This window comes from Poromitra crassiceps, assembly GCF_964638095.1.
Source record: "Poromitra crassiceps genome assembly, chromosome: 22".
Classification (NCBI taxonomy): Eukaryota; Metazoa; Chordata; class Actinopteri; order Beryciformes; family Melamphaidae; genus Poromitra; species Poromitra crassiceps.
In genome coordinates, this window is record NC_139647.1 from 5,133,079 (window position 1) to 5,152,295 (window position 19,217).

The 19,217-nt window shown below is 44.4% G+C and overlaps 1 protein-coding gene across 1 annotated transcript; it reads left to right on the forward strand.

Moving 5' to 3' along the window:
* The first annotated feature begins 4,401 nt into the window (after positions 1 to 4,401).
* On the forward strand, positions 4,402 to 19,161 carry paox (polyamine oxidase). Its single transcript, XM_083658044.1, has 10 exons — positions 4,402 to 4,718; positions 6,867 to 7,043; positions 10,954 to 11,084; positions 11,301 to 11,488; positions 13,440 to 13,717; positions 15,740 to 15,909; positions 16,016 to 16,101; positions 16,443 to 16,555; positions 17,522 to 17,676; positions 18,827 to 19,161. Exons 1-10 carry the CDS (start codon positions 4,559 to 4,561, stop codon positions 18,977 to 18,979), a joined length of 1,611 nt encoding a protein of 536 aa, XP_083514170.1. The 5' UTR covers positions 4,402 to 4,558; the 3' UTR covers positions 18,980 to 19,161.
* The last annotated feature ends 56 nt before the right edge of the window (positions 19,162 to 19,217 follow it).

Below are 19,217 nucleotides of genomic sequence, written 5' to 3' on the forward strand. Positions count from 1 at the left end.
TCACTAGCCTATCAGCACACAGCGGTTTACCCCTGCTCTAGTCATCAGCCTATCAGAACACAGCGGTTTACCCCTGCTTGAGTCACTAGCCTATCAGCACACTCTGAGCTTGTTGAAGCAACAGATACCCACCAATGATAGGGAGGGTCAAATCTGTAGTAGGTTTGATTTTTCATTCAGAGAAAAAGCACTGCTGTGATAAAATAATTGTTAGCTGCAGCCCTATCTGTCAGGATGTGTGCCCCCTCTCCAGAGGCCTGTCGGAGGATATCAAAGTTAGAGGTGTGCTGAGGAGCTCGTTATGAGGAGCTCGTTATGGCTCATTTATGTGAAATCTTCATATCAGGCTGAGTTGAAATAACTCTAAAATTGGGCTGTTGGCGGGGAGTAAATCCCGTCTTCAGCCAGTCGAGTCGGGTCCTGCTCATCCTGAGAGTCCATTTAAAAATGAAACGCTTTCATGACAGAAGGATGAAGGAATATAGAGAGAGGAAGGCAGAAAGGGCAGCGAATGAGAGGCAAACGAGTGCAGAAGAGCGGAGCCAAGTGGAAGTGCTAATAATAATAATTGTCACATTTCTTAAATTGTCTAAAATCCAACCGTCCTGATGGTTCCGCTGACTGAGTACCCTGGACCCCCCCTAAACGCAGAGGCTTTACATTGTTAATTGGCCAGTGGACACAGCAGTCCAGACTGTGAGAGCACGCACACACACACACACACGCGCACACACACACACACACACACACACACACACACACACACACACACACACACACACACAGAAATGGATTTGATCAGGCGGCAATTATAAAGTGTCTATAGACCTGGGCAGAATAGAAGAGATCGGAGCAGGGCTGGGACAGCTCCATCAACAGACAACACTGGGCCACAAAATACTTTTTGTTGTTGTAGGGTGTGTGTGTGTGTGTGTGCGTGTGTGTGTGTGTGTGTGTGTGTGTGTGTGTGTGTCTGTTTACAAAATGGTAGAAAAGATGACAGTCAAAGTCATTGAACTGTTCTCTGAGAGACAAGCGGACTTTATGACACTCTTGTTCCTGACAGACAAAGGGGAAGCTAACCAGAGACTGAACTGTAGGCTATCTGTGTTCCATGCAAGTCAACTTTGTTTTTGAGCTGTATGGTCTTTACTGCTTCACACAGCCTTTCACAGCGTACCGGAGTGGCCTGGGAGCACAACACTGGCCTCTCTTTACACTGGCTTTGCACTGATTGTTCACAATGCGACAGAGGAGAAAAAGCAGTGCAGTGCGTGCAGTGTGTTGGAAATACTTTAGAACAGTGGTTCCCGAATGTTTTCACATGAAGGGACCCCTAAACCGACAACGATTATACCACGGACCCCCATTTGATAGGATTTTGTCCCACGGTCCCCCAAGGACCCCTGGGGGTCCCTGGACCCCCATTTGAGAACCACTGCTTTTAGAAGAATGGTGAAACACAGGGCAAAATGAACAGGATTTGAGCATATAAGTGCAATATCCATATTGCACGTATACTGTATAGTGTCTTGCTTTTTCAGGAAATCAACTGTATTTTCATAAAAGCATTCATCCGAGTCCAAACTTCACATCAGTTTCACAATCAGAAGGTGGGCAGGGCCTACAACAACAAACCCGAGGTCATCATGATTACATCAGACCTACAACCACCATCAGTTCATGTGAATCTGACCAGACTGATTACTCATCTGACACCAATAATGACTTATGCACACGGCACTGCCTTAGTCTGGATTCAATTATGGCCACTTAAGCCTTCCAATTAATGAATCGTTTTGTTGGGTTAAGAGTTGTAATTTAGGCACTGTCTGTCTGTCTGTCTGTCTGTCTGTCTGTCTGTCTGTCTGTCACCTCACCTGTAGGCTATTGTCTGTAGGCGATTCACATCGGCCAGCAGGTGAGCACAGCAGGTAGCCAAAGCAAGAGAGAAAGAGAGAGAGAGAAAGAGAGAGAGAGAGAAATCTCTCAACGAGAAACAGAAGAATGCGATCCTACACTGTCAACTCTAAAATGAGCTGTACGCGTCCGCTCCAGTAGCTACGGTGATTTTTCGTTGCGTTGGGGTTTAATAGCGTATTAATGTTCAGTGTCTTACCTGAAACGTGGAGGTTTCTTGAAGCGAGAGAGGATATCGATGTTGCCTTGCGCTCCTCGATGATCCAAGTGGACTTTGCCCACAGGCAGGCAGGCAGACGCACTGACACACGATACTGTCTGACAGTAGTAGTACAGTTAGTACTGACACAGTCAGTAGTGTCTGTGTGTTTCTCGCAGTCGACAGACAGACAGTGCCGATCTGGCCGTCACAGGTGGCCCGCCCTCCTCGCCTCTTCAATACTTTCGCCCACTGGACCCAGCCGCACGCCCGCTCGCCCCCTCCATCAGCTGAATGAGTATTCGACGGTGTGGACTGCTTCGCGGAGAGACACACTTGCTTTGGGTGTATGTGGTGGAGAAATATTCCACACCGACACCGTTACAGTGTGATGTGGCAAAGTGACAAGGGCGCATTCAACTTGTCCCACTCAGTCAGAGCCATAATAGAGATTCATTGTACAAGAACTGAAGGCGACGTTTTACTGACACCTACTGGATACAGTGGGGAATCACACACAACCAGGTTTGTGTTGGAGTACAAAAAGATTGCCCAAATTCTATCATACATTTTTCATGGAGATAGTAAAATGTCCTACAATTGACTCTTGATTTCTTTGCATGTCCATTCCGTTAGAAAAAGGGTTTGTGTAATTGTTGTATTTATTCAGCATGAATATAAGCATTAAGCCTTAACCAGCCTTAACCGTAAGCTTGCTCTAACCTTAACCTATACCTCAGTGACTTCATGCCTCAACCTTGAACACTAGGCTATTAGTAAAGTACTAGACACATTAGTTAATTAATGTGTACCCTTATTGTAAAGGGTTGCCAGAGGATGATTTTCCAGCAGCAACAATTCTATCATTTTCCCACATTAAATTAGAAAAACAGACACACTTTGCCCACATAGTAGTTCTTAAATAATTAATGCACAAAGGGTTAAAGGTCAGCGGCAACCGATGTTACCCACAGAAGAAGACAGGGTGCTTGAAACAATGTAAGAAAGTCACTAACTCTTGTTTAGGTCATTTTTCAGGAAAAACACTTGGTTTGCACACAGAATAAAACATGATTCACACCGGCACCACGGAGCACCACGGAGCGTCACTGTCTGCAGTTACCATAGCAACAGTGGGGCCGTGAAGCACTGCAGCATGGGCAGCTCATTGGTGGACACTCTGGAAATGTTAAATGGATAGATGCAGCAGCCGTGCTTTTTCACTGTGTCCTTGCTAACACAATAGAAAACCCATGTTGGCAACTGTACGAATGGACTGAGCTGTTGCTGCTCTGCCTGCTGTTCTGTTGTAAATATGGGAAAGTTGTGGAAGCCTGTTCAGCATCACTCAACAACACACAACATGAGTTATTTTATCAGCACCAAGATGACTGTGTGCAGTGGTATAGTGTTGCCTGGGTCCAGACCGACTCCCCCCACTCCAGAGTTGAGTTTTGGCTGCTTCTATACTCTTAATTTATGCCCACAATTTCTTTTTAACTCGACAAAGTTTAAATTTCTAAGCTAATAACGAATCTGCATCGATGTAGCGTTAGCTATCCGAAGTCCAACTGTACTGTGTCAGATCAGAGGCAGAATTTCAAACTAGGCAATCCCGGCATGCAACAGGTCAAAACATCGCTGCGTAGAGATCTCGAGATCTCGCGTGAATCCGAGACCACAGCTATGAAAGCATTGAATATGAAACATAAAAATGCACATTCTGTTCGACTAATATCAGGGATGCAAACTCGGTGATTTTCGGCGCATATTTTTTCATCTCAATTTGGGTCATTTCTTGGATTTTTTCCCCCTGTCATACATGTTGTACTTATCTTTGTTACTAATGTGCCTTGTATGTTAACTGGAATGTTGCCATGATGTTGTAAATGACTACCTTTAATTAAAAGAAAAAAGATAAAAAAGAAAGCTAAGCCAAGCTTCACTGGAGGGACCGTACTTGGAAATGCAGCAAGAGGAGTTAAGTATATAATATAATTAATTATTTGAAAGAATTAATTGAGATCATTTAAATCTTTCTTCTTTTTTATGATTATTTTTCTGGCAATCTTAATCCTCTTTCTTTTATTTAATTTATTTCATAGACTGAGGTAAGAAAAAATGTGATCCTGTATTGCATACTCCGGTACAGTAGGTGGCGGTATGCTCCTTAATAATTAAATTGCAATCTGCCAAAAAATGCAAAGAAGAAGAGGAGAAGGAGAAGAAGAAGAAGTGCACAGGCGCTGTTCCTTCCTGTATCTGTCACACTGACAGTGCGCATTGCACAGTCCAGACGGTCCAGACCATAGTGCAGCTACCATTTGTGAGAATTGGCGGAGCCTGCAGTGACCCATATAGTAATAGAAGATCTATGCTACTGTCTTGTTGACGGTGTGTCTGCCGGAGTTTTGGTCTTCTGTATCAGCGCGAGACAACATGGTTTTACGACAGCGTCTGGACTCTCAGATAGTTATAATAGGATGCGGGATAGCAGGTATCGCGGCGGCGCAGCGGCTTTTGAAGAGTGGATTTCGCAATGTGCGGATTCTTGAAGCAACTGACAGAAGTGGAGGAAGGATCAAAACAGGCAGAATGGGTGAGCGAAATTAGTAGTACCAGACTGTTTCCCCTGAGGAGGGACTGTAACTGTATGCCAGTGGTCCTGACTCCTGACCATTGACTGTAACTGTATGCCAGTGGTCCTGACCATTGACTGTAACTGTCTGCCAGTGGTCCTGACTCCTGACCATTGACTGTAACTGTATGCCAGTGGTCCTGACCATTGACTGTAACTGTATGTCAGTGGCCCTGAGTCCTGAGCATTGACTGTAACTGTATGCCAGTGGTCCTGACCATTGACTGTAACTGTATGCCAGTGGTCCTGACCATTGACTGTAACTGTATGCCAGTGGTCCTGACCATTGACTGTAACTGTATGTCAGTGGTCCTGACCATTGACTGTAACTGTATGTCAGTGGTCCTGACCATTGACTGTAACTGTATGTCAGTGGTCCTGACCATTGACTTTTGACTGTAACTGTATGCCAGTGGTCCTGACCATTGACCATTGACTGTAACTGTATGTCAGTAGTCCTGACCATTGACTGTAACGGTATGTCAGTGGTCCTGACCATTGACTGTAACTGTATGTCAGTGGTCCTGACCATTGACTGTAACTGTATGTCAGTGGTCCTGAGTCCTGAGCATTGACTGTAACTGTATGTCAGTGGTCCTGACCATTGACTGTAACTGGATGTCAGTGGTCCTGAGTCCTGAGCATTGACTGTAACTGTATGTCAGTGGTCCTGAGTCCTGAGCATTGAATGTAACTGTAAGTCAGTGGTCCTGACCATTGACTGTAACTGCATCAGTGGTCCTGAGTCCTGACCATTGACTGTGTCAGTGTGGTCCTGACCGTTGACTGTGTATATGTTAGTGGTCCTGAGTCCTGACCATTGACTGCAACTGTATGTCAGTGGTCCTGACCATTAACTGTAACTAAATGGCAGTCCTGACACGATGAGGGAGCACAGAGTTGTGGACCAAGGCAGCTCAGCAGGCAAAGTACTAAACAAAATTGAGAAGGGAGCTCCTTGAATTTTACAAAAGTAGTATTTAATCCCGAAGTAATATATTCGTGTACACAGCAGTGTTACAGACAGAATATATCTTCAAAGGGGTACACGGGCAAACAAAACGCTACGCGCGTTTCAACCACACTGGGTCTTCATCAGGCTGGAATAGCTGGGCGTCGGCCACCGCACCTGAGTATAAAAGACATACGTGGCACAGTTCAGAGGCAATGACGTGAGGTGGGCAGTACTAAGACATCATACTGTAGGTAGGGCCATCATAAAGCAACACACACTCACATAGAGTAACAACATAAATAAGCACAATAAGGGTGTAAACACAAGCAGAGGATATATACATTACTGCAGAGAAGGCTATGAGCAAACAGTACAGATGGCCTATATAGGCTATAGGGAAAAATGACATAGCCTATAAGCAAAGTCAATGCCGTCCTGTGGGAAAAAGGGGGGGGGGGGGGAGGAGGGAGACAGAGTAACAGGGGAAGATATACTATAAGAAACAGGTTAAGTAGTACTGCCCACCTCACGTCATTGCCTCTGAACTGTGCCACGTATGTCTTTTATACTCAGGTGCGGTGGCCGACGCCCAGCTATTCCAGCCTGATGAAGACCCAGTGTGGTTGAAACGCGCGTAGCGTTTTGTTTGCCCGTGTACCCCTTTGAAGATATATTCTGTCTGTAACACTGCTGTGTACACGAATATATTACTTCGGGATTAAATACTACTTTTGTAAAATTCAAGGAGCTCCCTTCTCAATTTTGTTTAGTCCTGACACGATGCAACGTGTTCTCTGTATAAAGCCTGTTGGGTGTTTGCATTGAAAACAACCACCAAACTCTCTGAACTCTGAACTCAAACTGTTCTAATTGTCTCTACAGTGTGATTTTACAGGCCCTCTCAAATGACAGACCTCTGTCCACTGCAAAGCATGTGCCTGAGAGATAAATGTGGAAGATATCATTATAATGACACTGTGATAATAACCCTATCATAAACCTAACAGACTACAATAAACTTTATTTTCTCTGCAACCACATGCTCCTTATGTGTTGAAGGTGAGATGGAGACAGCCATTTTGTGGTCGCTCCCGCCTCCCTCCGTCACTGGTGTCCTGTGTTCCATAATGCTTTCTTGTCTTCCTCTATTGCAGGTAAGAACATCATTGAGGTCGGGGCGAACTGGATCCATGGTCCATCTGAGGAGAACCCAGTGTTCCGCCTGGCCCGCCATTACGGCCTCCTAGAACCAGCGGCCCTCACCCCAGAGAACCAGGCCCTGGACATCGGAGGCCATCCTCCCTGGCTCCCCAACTGGTTCAGCAGCTCAGGTCACCAGATGCAGAACACGTATGACCAGGATTGGGGTTAAATAGCACATTCCACTTGTATTGGGAACTAGATTCAGATTCAGATTCATTTATTTAAAGAATGGGACTTTACACATTGATGAACAGTACAGCCGTACAGTAAATATGTCAGGTTGTAGCCCAAGGGCTAGTTTCCACCTGTAGTCCCATGGCAGGTTGGTGTAATCATGAAAGCGAAAGAAAAATTAATAATACAACAAAGATTAAAAGTACAGAAAGTTAGTAAAACCAGAAATGATTAAAACACACAGTTAATAATACCAAAAAAAAAAAAAAAAAAATTAATAGTATAAAAGGTTAGTAAAACCTAGAATGAATAAAATAAATAAAACACACAGAGCATGCTGCAAAACATGGCAAATGTTAATTGTGATCACATTGTTGGTTTGATCTGAGCCATATTTTCAGCTGGCCTTTGAAGGTGGCGAGACTCGGGCATTCTCTGATCGAGGGAGGTAGATTATTCCAGAGAGTGCTTCCCATGAAGGATAGGGTCCTCTGACTAAAGGAGGTTTTTCTAAAGGGGACCTCACAGACCTTGTTCGTAATGGCCCGGGTGACACGGGTCGAATTGGCGGTCGCACGATATTTAATAAAGTCAGCAAGAGGAGGCGGCGCCAGTCCATGTAGAACTTTGTATACTAGACAGGCAGAGGTGAAATTTCTAAAGTTCTCAAAAGTTAGCATGCCATATTTACGTATGATATGGCAGTGGTGATGAGAAAAGGGTTTTTTATCTAGTATTTTCAGAGCTTTTTTATAGAGTAGTTCGGCTGGTTTGAGGATGGTTACTCCTGTCAGCGACCAGCTAGTTATACAATAGTTCAGATGCGAAAGGATCATTGAGTGTAAAAATAAAAACGCAGCGTCTGTGGACAGACAGCTCCTTATTTGTCTGAAATTATACAGGTGGAATTTAATTTTTTTGGAGATCATTTTAATGTGATTGCTGAACGTTAAATTGGAGTCCAGCATCACGCCTAAGTATTTAAACTCGTTAACTACTGATAATTCCTCTGACCCCAGGAAAACATTGGAGCACGAAGGTGCAATGTTTGCTAGGATCCTCACCAGCCCCGACCTCAACATCCCAGATGGCAGCTCTCCGCTTCAGCAGTAGTGAAAGCTGTAGTAATACGCTGTTTATTATCCTTTCCACCTGCTCTGTTGCTCACAGCCGCTCTGCTGCCTGCTCCATATCACTACGCATAGTACTACGCTTTTTGCAATCCAATTTGCCCTTTTGGGACACTTAACACGTTCACTGCCACTGACGTATTAATACGTCAAAAAAAAAATCGTTTTTTTTTTTTTGACGGTGCTACGTGGATCAATGCCCCCCGCGTCTCCTATGGAGATATTGGAAGTATTGAATGTGTATAATCTATTTTACCGACCAGCTAGGTGGCGACGGTCCTCTCCCGACAGAGAGAAAGTCAACCAAAAGCAGCCGCCTCCCGCGGCTGCTTCCTCCATTCTCAAGGAAATGGCTTGGCGATTTTACAGTCAGAAACGAACGAGCCTCATTCTCATACTGTAGGCGGGGACGCTTTCGCGCTGCTGCGGTGGGGGGTTCCAGAAATGGACTGGGTGGGCAGCATAAAGCCTAGAGTCGCACGGGGCTTCATCGGGGCTCTCAAACCCAAGAGACGAGTGAGACCTATCCACACTCGCTGCCAGGGAGGGAGGCTGCTCAAACTCGCTGCCAGGGAGGGAGGCTGCTCAAACTCGCAGCAGCAGCAGCAGCAGCAGAGCACTCGCTTGTGACAAACGCAGGCTGAAAGCCACTAGACACGCCCACGGAGGGAGGAGTTGAAGGAGAGGGCGTTCGGAACTATATTGTTTGGATGTCTGATCTCTCACTGATGCCAAAAATAAATGGTTAAAGTGACTGTTCTGCCTGTTTGATTGAATTTCACAAAACTGCGATTATCTCAGCTTTCACTCTCAGACGCTAAAACCATGCTGTACTCAACGGCTAATATCTACATAACTACTAACTCTACAAACTAACTCTTTTAGACAGAGAAAGCACACATTCTATTAGTACTTTTGTGAACTTTGTGTTGACAAACTCCAAGCAGAAAAGAATCCTCGGCTCTTGTAAAATGAGCCAGAATCCTCAAAAAACGGCTTGGCAAAAGCTACCTACAGCAAAAAAAAAACGGCTGGCAGTCAATGTGTTAATAAATCTTGAATCTTGAATCTTGAATCACTCTACGCTCAACACAGAGTTCACACAGTTCTGCTGCAGCTGCTGTAGTAAACACACTGTTTCAAGTAGGGATGTCACAATACTAGAATTTCTACTTCGATACCGATACCCAGGAAAATATCGATACTCGATACTATTTTCGATACCACGCGGCGGGATGACAACAACACATCAAGAGGCTTAAAAAATAAACAAAGACAGATGGACACTTCTCCATAATCTAGGCCTGATAAAACTCGTTAAAAACTTTGACCTTACACAGCAGATAACACCTGTTCTCGTCATCAGCCTATCATAACACAGCAGATTACACCTGCTCTAGTCATCAGCCTATCACAACACAGCAGATTACACCTGTTCTCGTCATCAGCCTATCAGAAACACAGCAGATTACACCTGCTCTAGTCATCAGCCTATCATAACACAGCAGATTACACCTGTTCTCGTCATCAGCCTATCAGAAACACAGCAGATTACACCTGCTCTAGTCATCAGCCTATCATAACACAGCAGATTACACCTGCTCTAGTCATCAGCCTATCAGAAACACAGCAGATTACACCTGCTCTAGTCATCAGCCTATCATAACACAGCAGATTACACCTGCTCTAGTCATCAGCCTATCAGAACACTTTGAACTCATTGAAGCAAAAGATACCAACCAATGGCAGGGAGGGAGAAATCAGTGGTATGTTTGATTTTTCATTATGAGAAAGCACTGCTGATATTGATACAGTTGCAAATGAGTATTGTATCCGTTTACAATTTTTAGTATTGACTTTTATCGATACTATCGATACTTTTGACAACCCTAGTTTCAAGTTGCTCCTCCTCTCCACGGGGTTTGCGCAAAATAATACCCCATAATGCATTATCAACTGCTATTGCTAACAATGTCTAGCCTGCCTAGAGCTAACCCTGGCTGGTTTCCCAACTGTTTTACTGCAACGCGGTTAACTCAGGTGTGATGTCACTCCACTGGGATATTCCTACTTCCCAATACAAATTGAATGCAACAAAATACATTCCAATTCAACTGAGCAATTGAAATTCAATTGGAATGGAAAACCCTAGAGGAAACAGAAATTGGATTGAATTGGAATTTCAAGAATGTTAATGTTAATTAAAATCAATTCTGTGAAATCTCTGTGAAAGTTTAGCACCTTAACGTTTATTTTATATTTTTTTATTTTATTTTTTCCTACAGCTGGGTGACAGTCCAATTCCAGGAGTTGAATTGGAATTTACCATAGATTCTCAATTCAATTCATGAATGGCCTTAACCCTGATCCCAACATCTTGTTTTTATATGTCATAAGCCTGTTTCAAGACTGTCATAGTTATGCATGAGTTTCCTATTGGCATGCGCACTGCACAATTGCTCAACTTCGCATCACTCATGACATCACTCACAGTGCTCGAGTGACATCACTCAGCGCACTTATTGCTCAACTTCGCATGTCATAGACATTGTGACATCATCAGTGACATCACAATTGCTCGAGTGACCATCACTGATGACATCATCCACTGTGGGACAAAAAATTGAAACAGAGAAACAGACAGACAGAATCCACTTACGCCCTTTTATATAAAGAAAGAAAGATTGATGACTGGTGTAGTAATCGGTAGGCCTGAACACATGTTCCTCTGCAGGTCAGAAGCTGAGAGCTGAGGACATGACTCCTGTGATGGAGCTGTTTGCTGAGCTGCTGGAAGAAAGCTCAGCTTTTGAGAGTCAAGGAGGAGAACCATTTGCCAGCGTGGGAGAGTACATACGGACACAGGTATATTGTTCCCAGTGACCGAAAAGGTGTCCCTTACCTGGTGTGTCTTGGAAGAAAATAATATTTGCTTGCTTGCACATGTGCGTGTGTGTTTGTCTCTGTGTGTGTGTGTGTGTGTGTGTGTGTGTGTGCGCGCGTGTCCGTATGTGTGTGTGTGTGCGTGTGTACACATGTGTGCATGCGTGTGTGCGTGTGTGTGTGTGTGTACACGTGCAGGCCCCGCTGCGAGCAGCAGAGCGTTGGAAAGACGAGGATGCGTGCACCAGGACGCTGCGGCTCTGTCTCATCACGAACATGTTGAAGGTGGAGTGCTGCATGCACAGCTCAGCTAGCATGCAGGAGGTGGGGCTGGGTGGCTATGGCATGTACAAGTGTCTGCCGGGACTGGACTGCACATTCCCTGGGTCAGTACCACCCCTACACACACACACACACACACACACACACACACACACACACACACACACACACACACACACACACACACACACACACACTATACATTCCCTGGGTTAGTACCACCCCTACACACACACACACACACACACACACACACACACACACACACACACACACTATACATTCCCTGGGTCAGTACCACCCCTACACACACACACACACACACACACTATGTCATCATTCCGCGTGGCGCACAATTGCTTCACGCGTGCCAGACTGCCAGTTGAACGGGCGAGGGCGGGCGTGTAGATCTAGTGATCTTGCTAGGTTCGCTTTTCTGTGCACGACATAAATAAACATTCTAAAATGAACCCCTGCTCACTTCCTGTTGCAGTGTTTTCTAGTACAATAAAGACAGGACTGACAATTCCGTGAAAACCGTCCATACCAGAGGTTTTCAAAGTGGGGAGCGAGCCTCCCCAGAGGGGCACCGCACAGTTTCAGGGGAGGCTCAGTGAATGGAAGTGAAAACATATGGCATTAGTTATTACAGTAGTTATCAAAAGGATATCACAGAATAGCCTAAATGTGTGTGATTTGGTTAAAGATATAGTTCAGACATACAGTATGCTGGGGAATTTGACTGTTTTTGGCATTTTCCCAGAGTCAAACAAATAAATGCCTTCAGACGGACCTTTTTTATAGTCTGAAGCTATCTTGTCTCAATTGTTGAGATCAATTGGGATAAAATTGATTAAAAAAAACATAATCATGATCCCATAGGCGTCCAGGAATTTAGCAAAATTACGGTAAGCGAGTAAACTGGAAGTGGGGGCTTTATCCCAAACGCTTTGTCTGAGGGGAGGCCCACAGTCTCAGACTTTGAAAACCCCTGGTCTATACTATAGTAATTATACCAATTACATTACTGTAGTAGACCTTTATTGAAGTATAACTTCACTACATTTTAAATCACATCCATTATAGAGTACACATCTTGTGGTTCTCCATAAGCAACGGAAACTAGAACATTGTAAATTGGCCAATTGTGGAGCCATTCACAGTGATTATTATGTTGTTTGTACAAACAAAAATATTTTCCACTTAAAATGATCTAATTTTAACTTTGCCCTGTCATCCTGTTAGAATTGCATATATTTTTTTTTTACTTTTACTTTTACTTAAAGGGACAGCTCACCCTAAAATCCCAAATACATATATTCCCTCTCACCTGTAGTGCTATTTATCCATCTATATCGTTTTGTGTTAGTTGCCTGAGTTTTGGGGATATCGACCGCAGAGTTTCTGCCTTCTCTCCAATACAATGGAACTGGATGGCACTCGGCTTGTGGTGCTCGAAGCACCAACATTTTTTTTTTGAAAAACTCAACAGCATTGTCTCTTTCCAGAAATCATGACCCGGTTACTCAAGATAATGCACAGACTTTGTTGTGAGCAGTTTCATGTAGGAACTATTTTCTTTTGCAGTCTCATGAAGGAACTAGCTATAGCTAGCGGGTGTAGTTTGGTCAAAAGAAAATAGTTCCTACATGAAACTGCTCATAACAAGGTCTGTGGATTATCTTGAGTAACGGGGTCATGATTTCTGGAAAGAGACATTGCTGTTGAGTTTATCAAATGTATTTCTTTGGCACTTTGAGCACCACAAGCCGAGTGCCATCCAATTCCATTGTATTAGAGAGAAGGCAGAAACTCTGCGGACGATATCTCCAAAACTCAGGCAACTAACACAAAACGATGACGATAAATAGCACTACAGGTGAGAGGGAATATATGTATTTTGGATTTTAGGGTGAGCTGTTCCTTTAAGTATATTTTCACACGTAATAATACTTACACTTGAGTAGGATATTTGACTCTTTCCACCACTGCACACACCACCAAATAACTGGCACAAGCTGGCTTGAGTGAGACATGACCTTTCTTTCCTTGCAGAGGCTATGAAGGCATCATAAAGGGCTTGATGTCGGAGCTCCCCAGTGATGTGGTGACCTACAGCCGGCCGGTGTGCTGTGTCCACTGGAGCAGCACAGAGAGGGGGGGAGACCCTGTGACAGAGAGGGGGGGAGACCCTGTGACAGACGGGGGGGGAGACCCTGTGACAGAGAGGGGGGGAGACCCTGTGACAGAGAGGGGGGGAGACCCTGCGATGGTTGAATGTGTCGACGGCGAGAGGATCGCTGCTGACCATGTTATTGTCACCGTGCCTCTAGGTAGACTCACGTCACAAACATATTGTCATTGTGTTTTATACTAGAGATGGGCCGATACCATTTTTTTCAGACCGAGTACGAGTACGAATACTTAATTTTGGGTACTCGCCGATACCGAGTACCGATACGAGTACTTTTTGTTTTTGTTGAGTAACCACTTATTTTTACCCCCTTTTTTCCCCCAATTTCGTTTCATTGTCATGCCTTGTACTTTTAATGATACTGTAATGTTCAATTACCACAATGAAAATAATAACACTGCTGATTCTTAAGATACTGTTTATTTGTTTACAGTTTCTTTACCTTCTTTAAGCAGCACACACCAGCACAGCCAAAACCCAAAACAGAATTGAGTACAACAGTATGTTAAATAATAGTAAACAGTCAAATAAATGCTTAGTAGTCACTCTCTGTAATTCTCTCTGTAACTCTCTGAGTTTTTATATTAATTGTAAATTACACAGTACTCGGGCCAGAGTATCGGAACGTTCTCCCGATACCGATACGAGTACATGAGTACGGTATCGGCGCCAAGTACCGATACCAGTATCGGTATCGGCCCATCTCTATTTTATACCATTGGAATATATAAAGTTTATGAGGTCTCTTCAAAGTTCAAGGGTATATCAGTTGCTGGAATGGATGCTTTACTCAGGCTGTACCTATCTCAACATTTTTCATATGAATTTAAACACATTTGGGCCACGGTAGGGGTTTCACAGACTAGTCGACTTTCAAAACCACTAGTCAACACTGCATCATAGTCAACTAATCGTTCATCTGTGGTTTTAGGAATAAACAATATAAATAAATACGTTGAACATAGATTTAATTGAACAATCATTTTCTTACATTATGCCATGTTAAATAAACCAAATTGAAGGTATTTAGAGAGGGAAAGACTGCCCTCGATGTTGTTACTGCAGTCAACCAGTTGGTATCTTTAGACAAGTCGCGGGGGTTTAGCGGCTCATTTGTAAGCAGCCTCTCTGAGCCAATCAGGACTCTGCTATATCACATACCCTTCTATAGAGCCAATCAGGACTCTGCTATTTCACATACCCTTCTATAGAGCCAATCAGGTCTCTGCTATTTCACATACCCTTCTATAGAGCCAATCAGGACTCTGCTATTTCACATACCCTTCTATAGAGCCAATCAGGACTCTGCTATTTCACATACCCTTCTATAGAGCCAATCAGGACTCTGCTATTTCACATACCCTTCTATAGAGCCAATCAGGACTCTGCTATATCACATACCCTTCTATAGAGCCAATCAGGACTCTGCTATATCACATACCCTTCTATAGAGCCAATCAGGACTCTGCTATTTCACATACCCTTCTATAGAGCCAATCAGGACTCTGCTATATCACATACCCGTCTATAGAGCCAATCAGGACTCTGCTATATCATATACCCTTCTATAGAGCCAATCAGGACTCTGCTATTTCACATACCGTTCTATAGGTTTGTCCCGCCTACATTAGTTAACCCTTTGGCTGTTTTTGAGACCATGATGAGAATTGATCGTTTTCATTGGGTGGGGGGAAAAAGAGATATCTCGCGTGACTAGTCCACTACCTTTTGGGAGTAGTCCACTACTAAAATGCAGTAGTTGTCGTGAATGCCCTGCCTAGGCCGTGGACCCCCATCTGATCAGATTTTCTCTAACTCAAACACAAATCTGAGAATAGTTTTATCACATGCAATTTTGTACAGATTTTTCCACAACTGTATTTTAGGCAGAAAGATAACAGTGAAACTATGATCAAAATATTCATCCTTATACATTCTTATATGGTGAAGTTTAACATGTAAACTTGACTAAAGGACCCCTGGTCGTCCCTCGATCCCACCTTGAGAACCACTGCTATACAGTGTGTACTCAGTGTGAGCAGAAACTAGTTCTGTTCTCTAATGTTCTGTTCTATTCTGTTCTCTAATGTTCTGTTCTATCTGTTCTGTTCTGTTCTCTAATGTTCTGTTCTATCTGTTCTGTTCTCTTCTGTTTGCTCAGGATACCTAAAGAAGCACCATTCCACCCTGTTCCGTCCGCCTCTCCCGCTACACAAGCTGCACTCCATCCAGAGACTTGGTTTTGGAACGAATAACAAAATCTTTGTGGAGTTTGACTCCCCGTGGTGGGATGCTGACTGTGAAGTCATTTTCCTGGTGTGGGAGGACGAGGTGTGTAGTGTGGCCGGACGCGTTAAGATGCATCTCTAGTATGCATGTTCAAATCTGATTTCTCCCCACATTTGAACTGTCTGTTTCATCTCTTATCTCTGTCCAGGAGAATATGGTGGACCAGGTGTCAGATATACAGAGATCCTGGATAAAGAAGATGTTTGGCTTCACTGTTCTCAAACCCTCTGAAAGGTCAGGAACCACAAGAGACTCTGATGCCTCCCTCGCTTGTTTCTGTTCTATTTCCAGAAAAATATCAAACAAATGACGGCATAGATAAGAGTTACGGAGTCAAACCTCTGCTGTGCGGGGGGGCACCCACGAGCTACAAGTTGTCCTGCCAGTGAAGCGGCTGGCGACTGCACATGTATCGGAGGAAGCATGTGCTAGTCTACAACTCTTCCCAGATTGGCAGACCGGCTGGAGCAATGATCGAGACAGCTTGGCAGGGGGAATTGGCCTAGTACAATGGGGGGGGGGGGGGGGGATTACCTTGTGCAACTCCTCATCTTATTATTGATGTCTGCACTCAGGTACGGCCACGTTCTCTGTGGCTGGATCGCTGGTCACGAGTCAGAGTATATGGAGACGCTGCCTGAACAGGAAGTCACACTCGCAGTCACGCAGCTCATCCGAAGATTCACAGGTGAGTCGAAAACCCTTCTGTGTAAAAAAACAACAACAACAGCAAAAACATGTCCTGGTCGCTGCACTAGCGCCTCCTCTGGTCGGTCGGGGGGTCTGTTCGGTGCGGAAGGGAACTGGTGGCAATAGCGTGATCCTCCCACGCGCTACGTCCTGCTGGTGAAGCTGCCCGCCATCAGGTGAAAAGAAGCAGGTGGCAACTGCATGTATCGGAGGAAGCGTGTGTGTGTCTATGGCCCTCACCAGATCAGCAGAGGGGGTAGTGCCCGGGGCAGCAGGGGGAAGGGGGGGGGGGGGGCAGAGGGGGTAGTGCCCGGGGCAGCAGGGGGAAGGGGGGGGGGGACACGATACTCAGTGACAGCACAATGCTTGACAGAATCTATCCACCTTATTTTTGAATGCCCCACTGTAAAAGATAATTGTGGGTACAAGGTCCGGTTTAACGTGACTTATTGTTGCAGCTTGCCATTTCCTTTGTTATACTCTGGCTGCAGACCCGAATTATAAACCGGAAACTGGAGTACGTTATAAATATAGTCACGTTATAAACAACTAACCAACGCTGGGGGTCCGTATGGAAACAGTGTTACTCGAAATGGTTAAAAGTTAAATCAATTTGGTCATTCAGTGGCGTTTTACTGTCATGTAAAGGAACTATTACGCATTAGCCACAGTAGCCGACTACCCACAATGCATTATGTTATCCCAGCACCCGAACGACACGGCTGTAGAGCAGAATGGCTCTGCTGTAAAATCCTCATAGACGTTTTTTTTGTCAAGTTAAAACCTTAGACTGTAAAACAGTCTATTACACCGGAAGCGGAAGAAGCACCCATCAGGCATCATGGCAGCTAGAAATAAGGTGGATAGGATCCTTCCATTTTGTAGTGATGTTTCTGAGCCTTGATCTTTGAAGCATTGTCACCTGTCAGACACCTGTTGTTGTAAAGTAACTGTGTGTGTTTAGGAAACCCCACCATCACACCGAGGAGAATCCTGCGCTCCCAGTGGTTTCACGACCCCTGGACCTGTGGATCCTACAGCTACCCAGGAAGGGGCTGTTCAGCGCAGGACCTGGACAACTTGAGGGAACCTCTGCCTGCAAAGGGTGCACCTTCTCAGGTACACACACTCACGCACTAGGGCTTTCACAGACTAGTCGACTATCCAAACCACTGTGTATCGTAGTCGACTCATCGTTCATCTCTGGTTTTAGGAGTAAACAGCATAAATAAATTGAAAACAAAACATACAACATTATAAAACTAAGGCTATAAAAGGCAATATGTAGCAATATTTCCACTTGAGACTGGTATCGCACAGCACGAAAACCAGGATTAGTCAGCAGTATGATAATAGATTTCTCTGAGACATTCAGTCGACAGATACATTTGTACATCAGATTTCTCAACAGTGCCTGAAAACTGTTGACTCCTGCCTTGCAGAACAAGTCACTTGCACTAGGCCTACTCCACCTGTTTGAACAAGTCACTTTCACTCGGCCTACTCCACCTGTTTGAACAAGTCACTTGCACTAGGCCTACTCCACCTGTTTGAACAAGTCACTTGCACTAGGCCTACTCCACCTGTTTGAACAAGTCACTTGCACTAGGCCTACTCCACCTGTTTGAACAAGTCACTTGCACTAGGCCTACTCCACCTGTTTGAACAAGTCACTTGCACAAGGCCTACTCCACCTGTTTGAACAAGTCACTTGCACTAGGCCTACTCCACCTGTTTGAACAAGTCACTTGCACTAGGCCTACTCCACCTGTTTGAACAAGTCACTTTCACTAGGCCTACTCCACTTGTTTGAACAAGTCACTTGCACTAGGCCTACTCCACCTGTTTGAACAAGTCACTTGCACTAGGCCTACTCCACCTGTTCTTTTTAAGCAATATCTGCAAACAGTCGTCATAAGCAACCTGAAGCTTGTGGATGCATGCTTTTTTTAAATTCACCCACAAGGGGGCAGTATGTATATATATATATATATGCAGTGAGCTCTGAAGAGATTAATCTTATCACGGTCTGAACATAAATAGAATTTCCTTAAGGTGTTAGCTTGTGCATATAACATATGGTGCTGTCTGTACTTGTCATCATCATCAGGTATTTGATCTGTAATAAAGTGACCCAGATATTTTGTTTAGTCACAAACAGATAGAACAAAGTGAGGCCCCTGTCCCCTTTTGACTGACTGCTTGCTGTATCCCAGCAGGCCTTGCAGGTGTTGTTTCTTTTGACTGACTGCTTGCTGTATCCCAGCAGGCCTTGCAGGTGTTGTTTGCCGGAGAGGCGACTCACTCCTGCTACTTCTCCACCGTCCACGGAGCCCTGCTGTCCGGCTGGAGGGAGGCTGACCGTCTGCTGGCTCACTACGCCTCCATCAGTCCCTCCGGACCACGCAAATCCAAGCTTTAAAAACAGCAATGCATCTTGTACTAAAGAGATTTTTTATTTTTTGCCAAATTGTGCCAAATTGATTCTCACCGAATCTATGAATGTTTTCAATGATGAAAGATGTCGAAAATAATTTCTGTGACTGGAATGAGCAAATTGATTTTTAAAATGCACTCGTATTACATTGACATGTTATAAGATACAGCACATGAATATCAAGATTAAATGTAATACATTCTTAATACTTTCTAGTTTTTTC

What these genes read in the sequence shown, in the direction of transcription:
- paox (XM_083658044.1), top strand. Translation starts at nt 4,559, where the DNA reads ATGGTTTTACGACAGCGTCTGGACTCTCAGATAGTTATAATAGGATGC. An exon ending in CAACTGGTTCAGCAGCTCAG is followed by an intron (nt 7,044 to 10,953) that starts GTCACCAGATGC and finishes GTTCCTCTGCAG; the next exon opens with GTCAGAAGCTGAGAGCTGAG. An exon ending in TATTGTCACCGTGCCTCTAG is followed by an intron (nt 13,718 to 15,739) that starts GTAGACTCACGT and finishes CTGTTTGCTCAG; the next exon opens with GATACCTAAAGAAGCACCAT.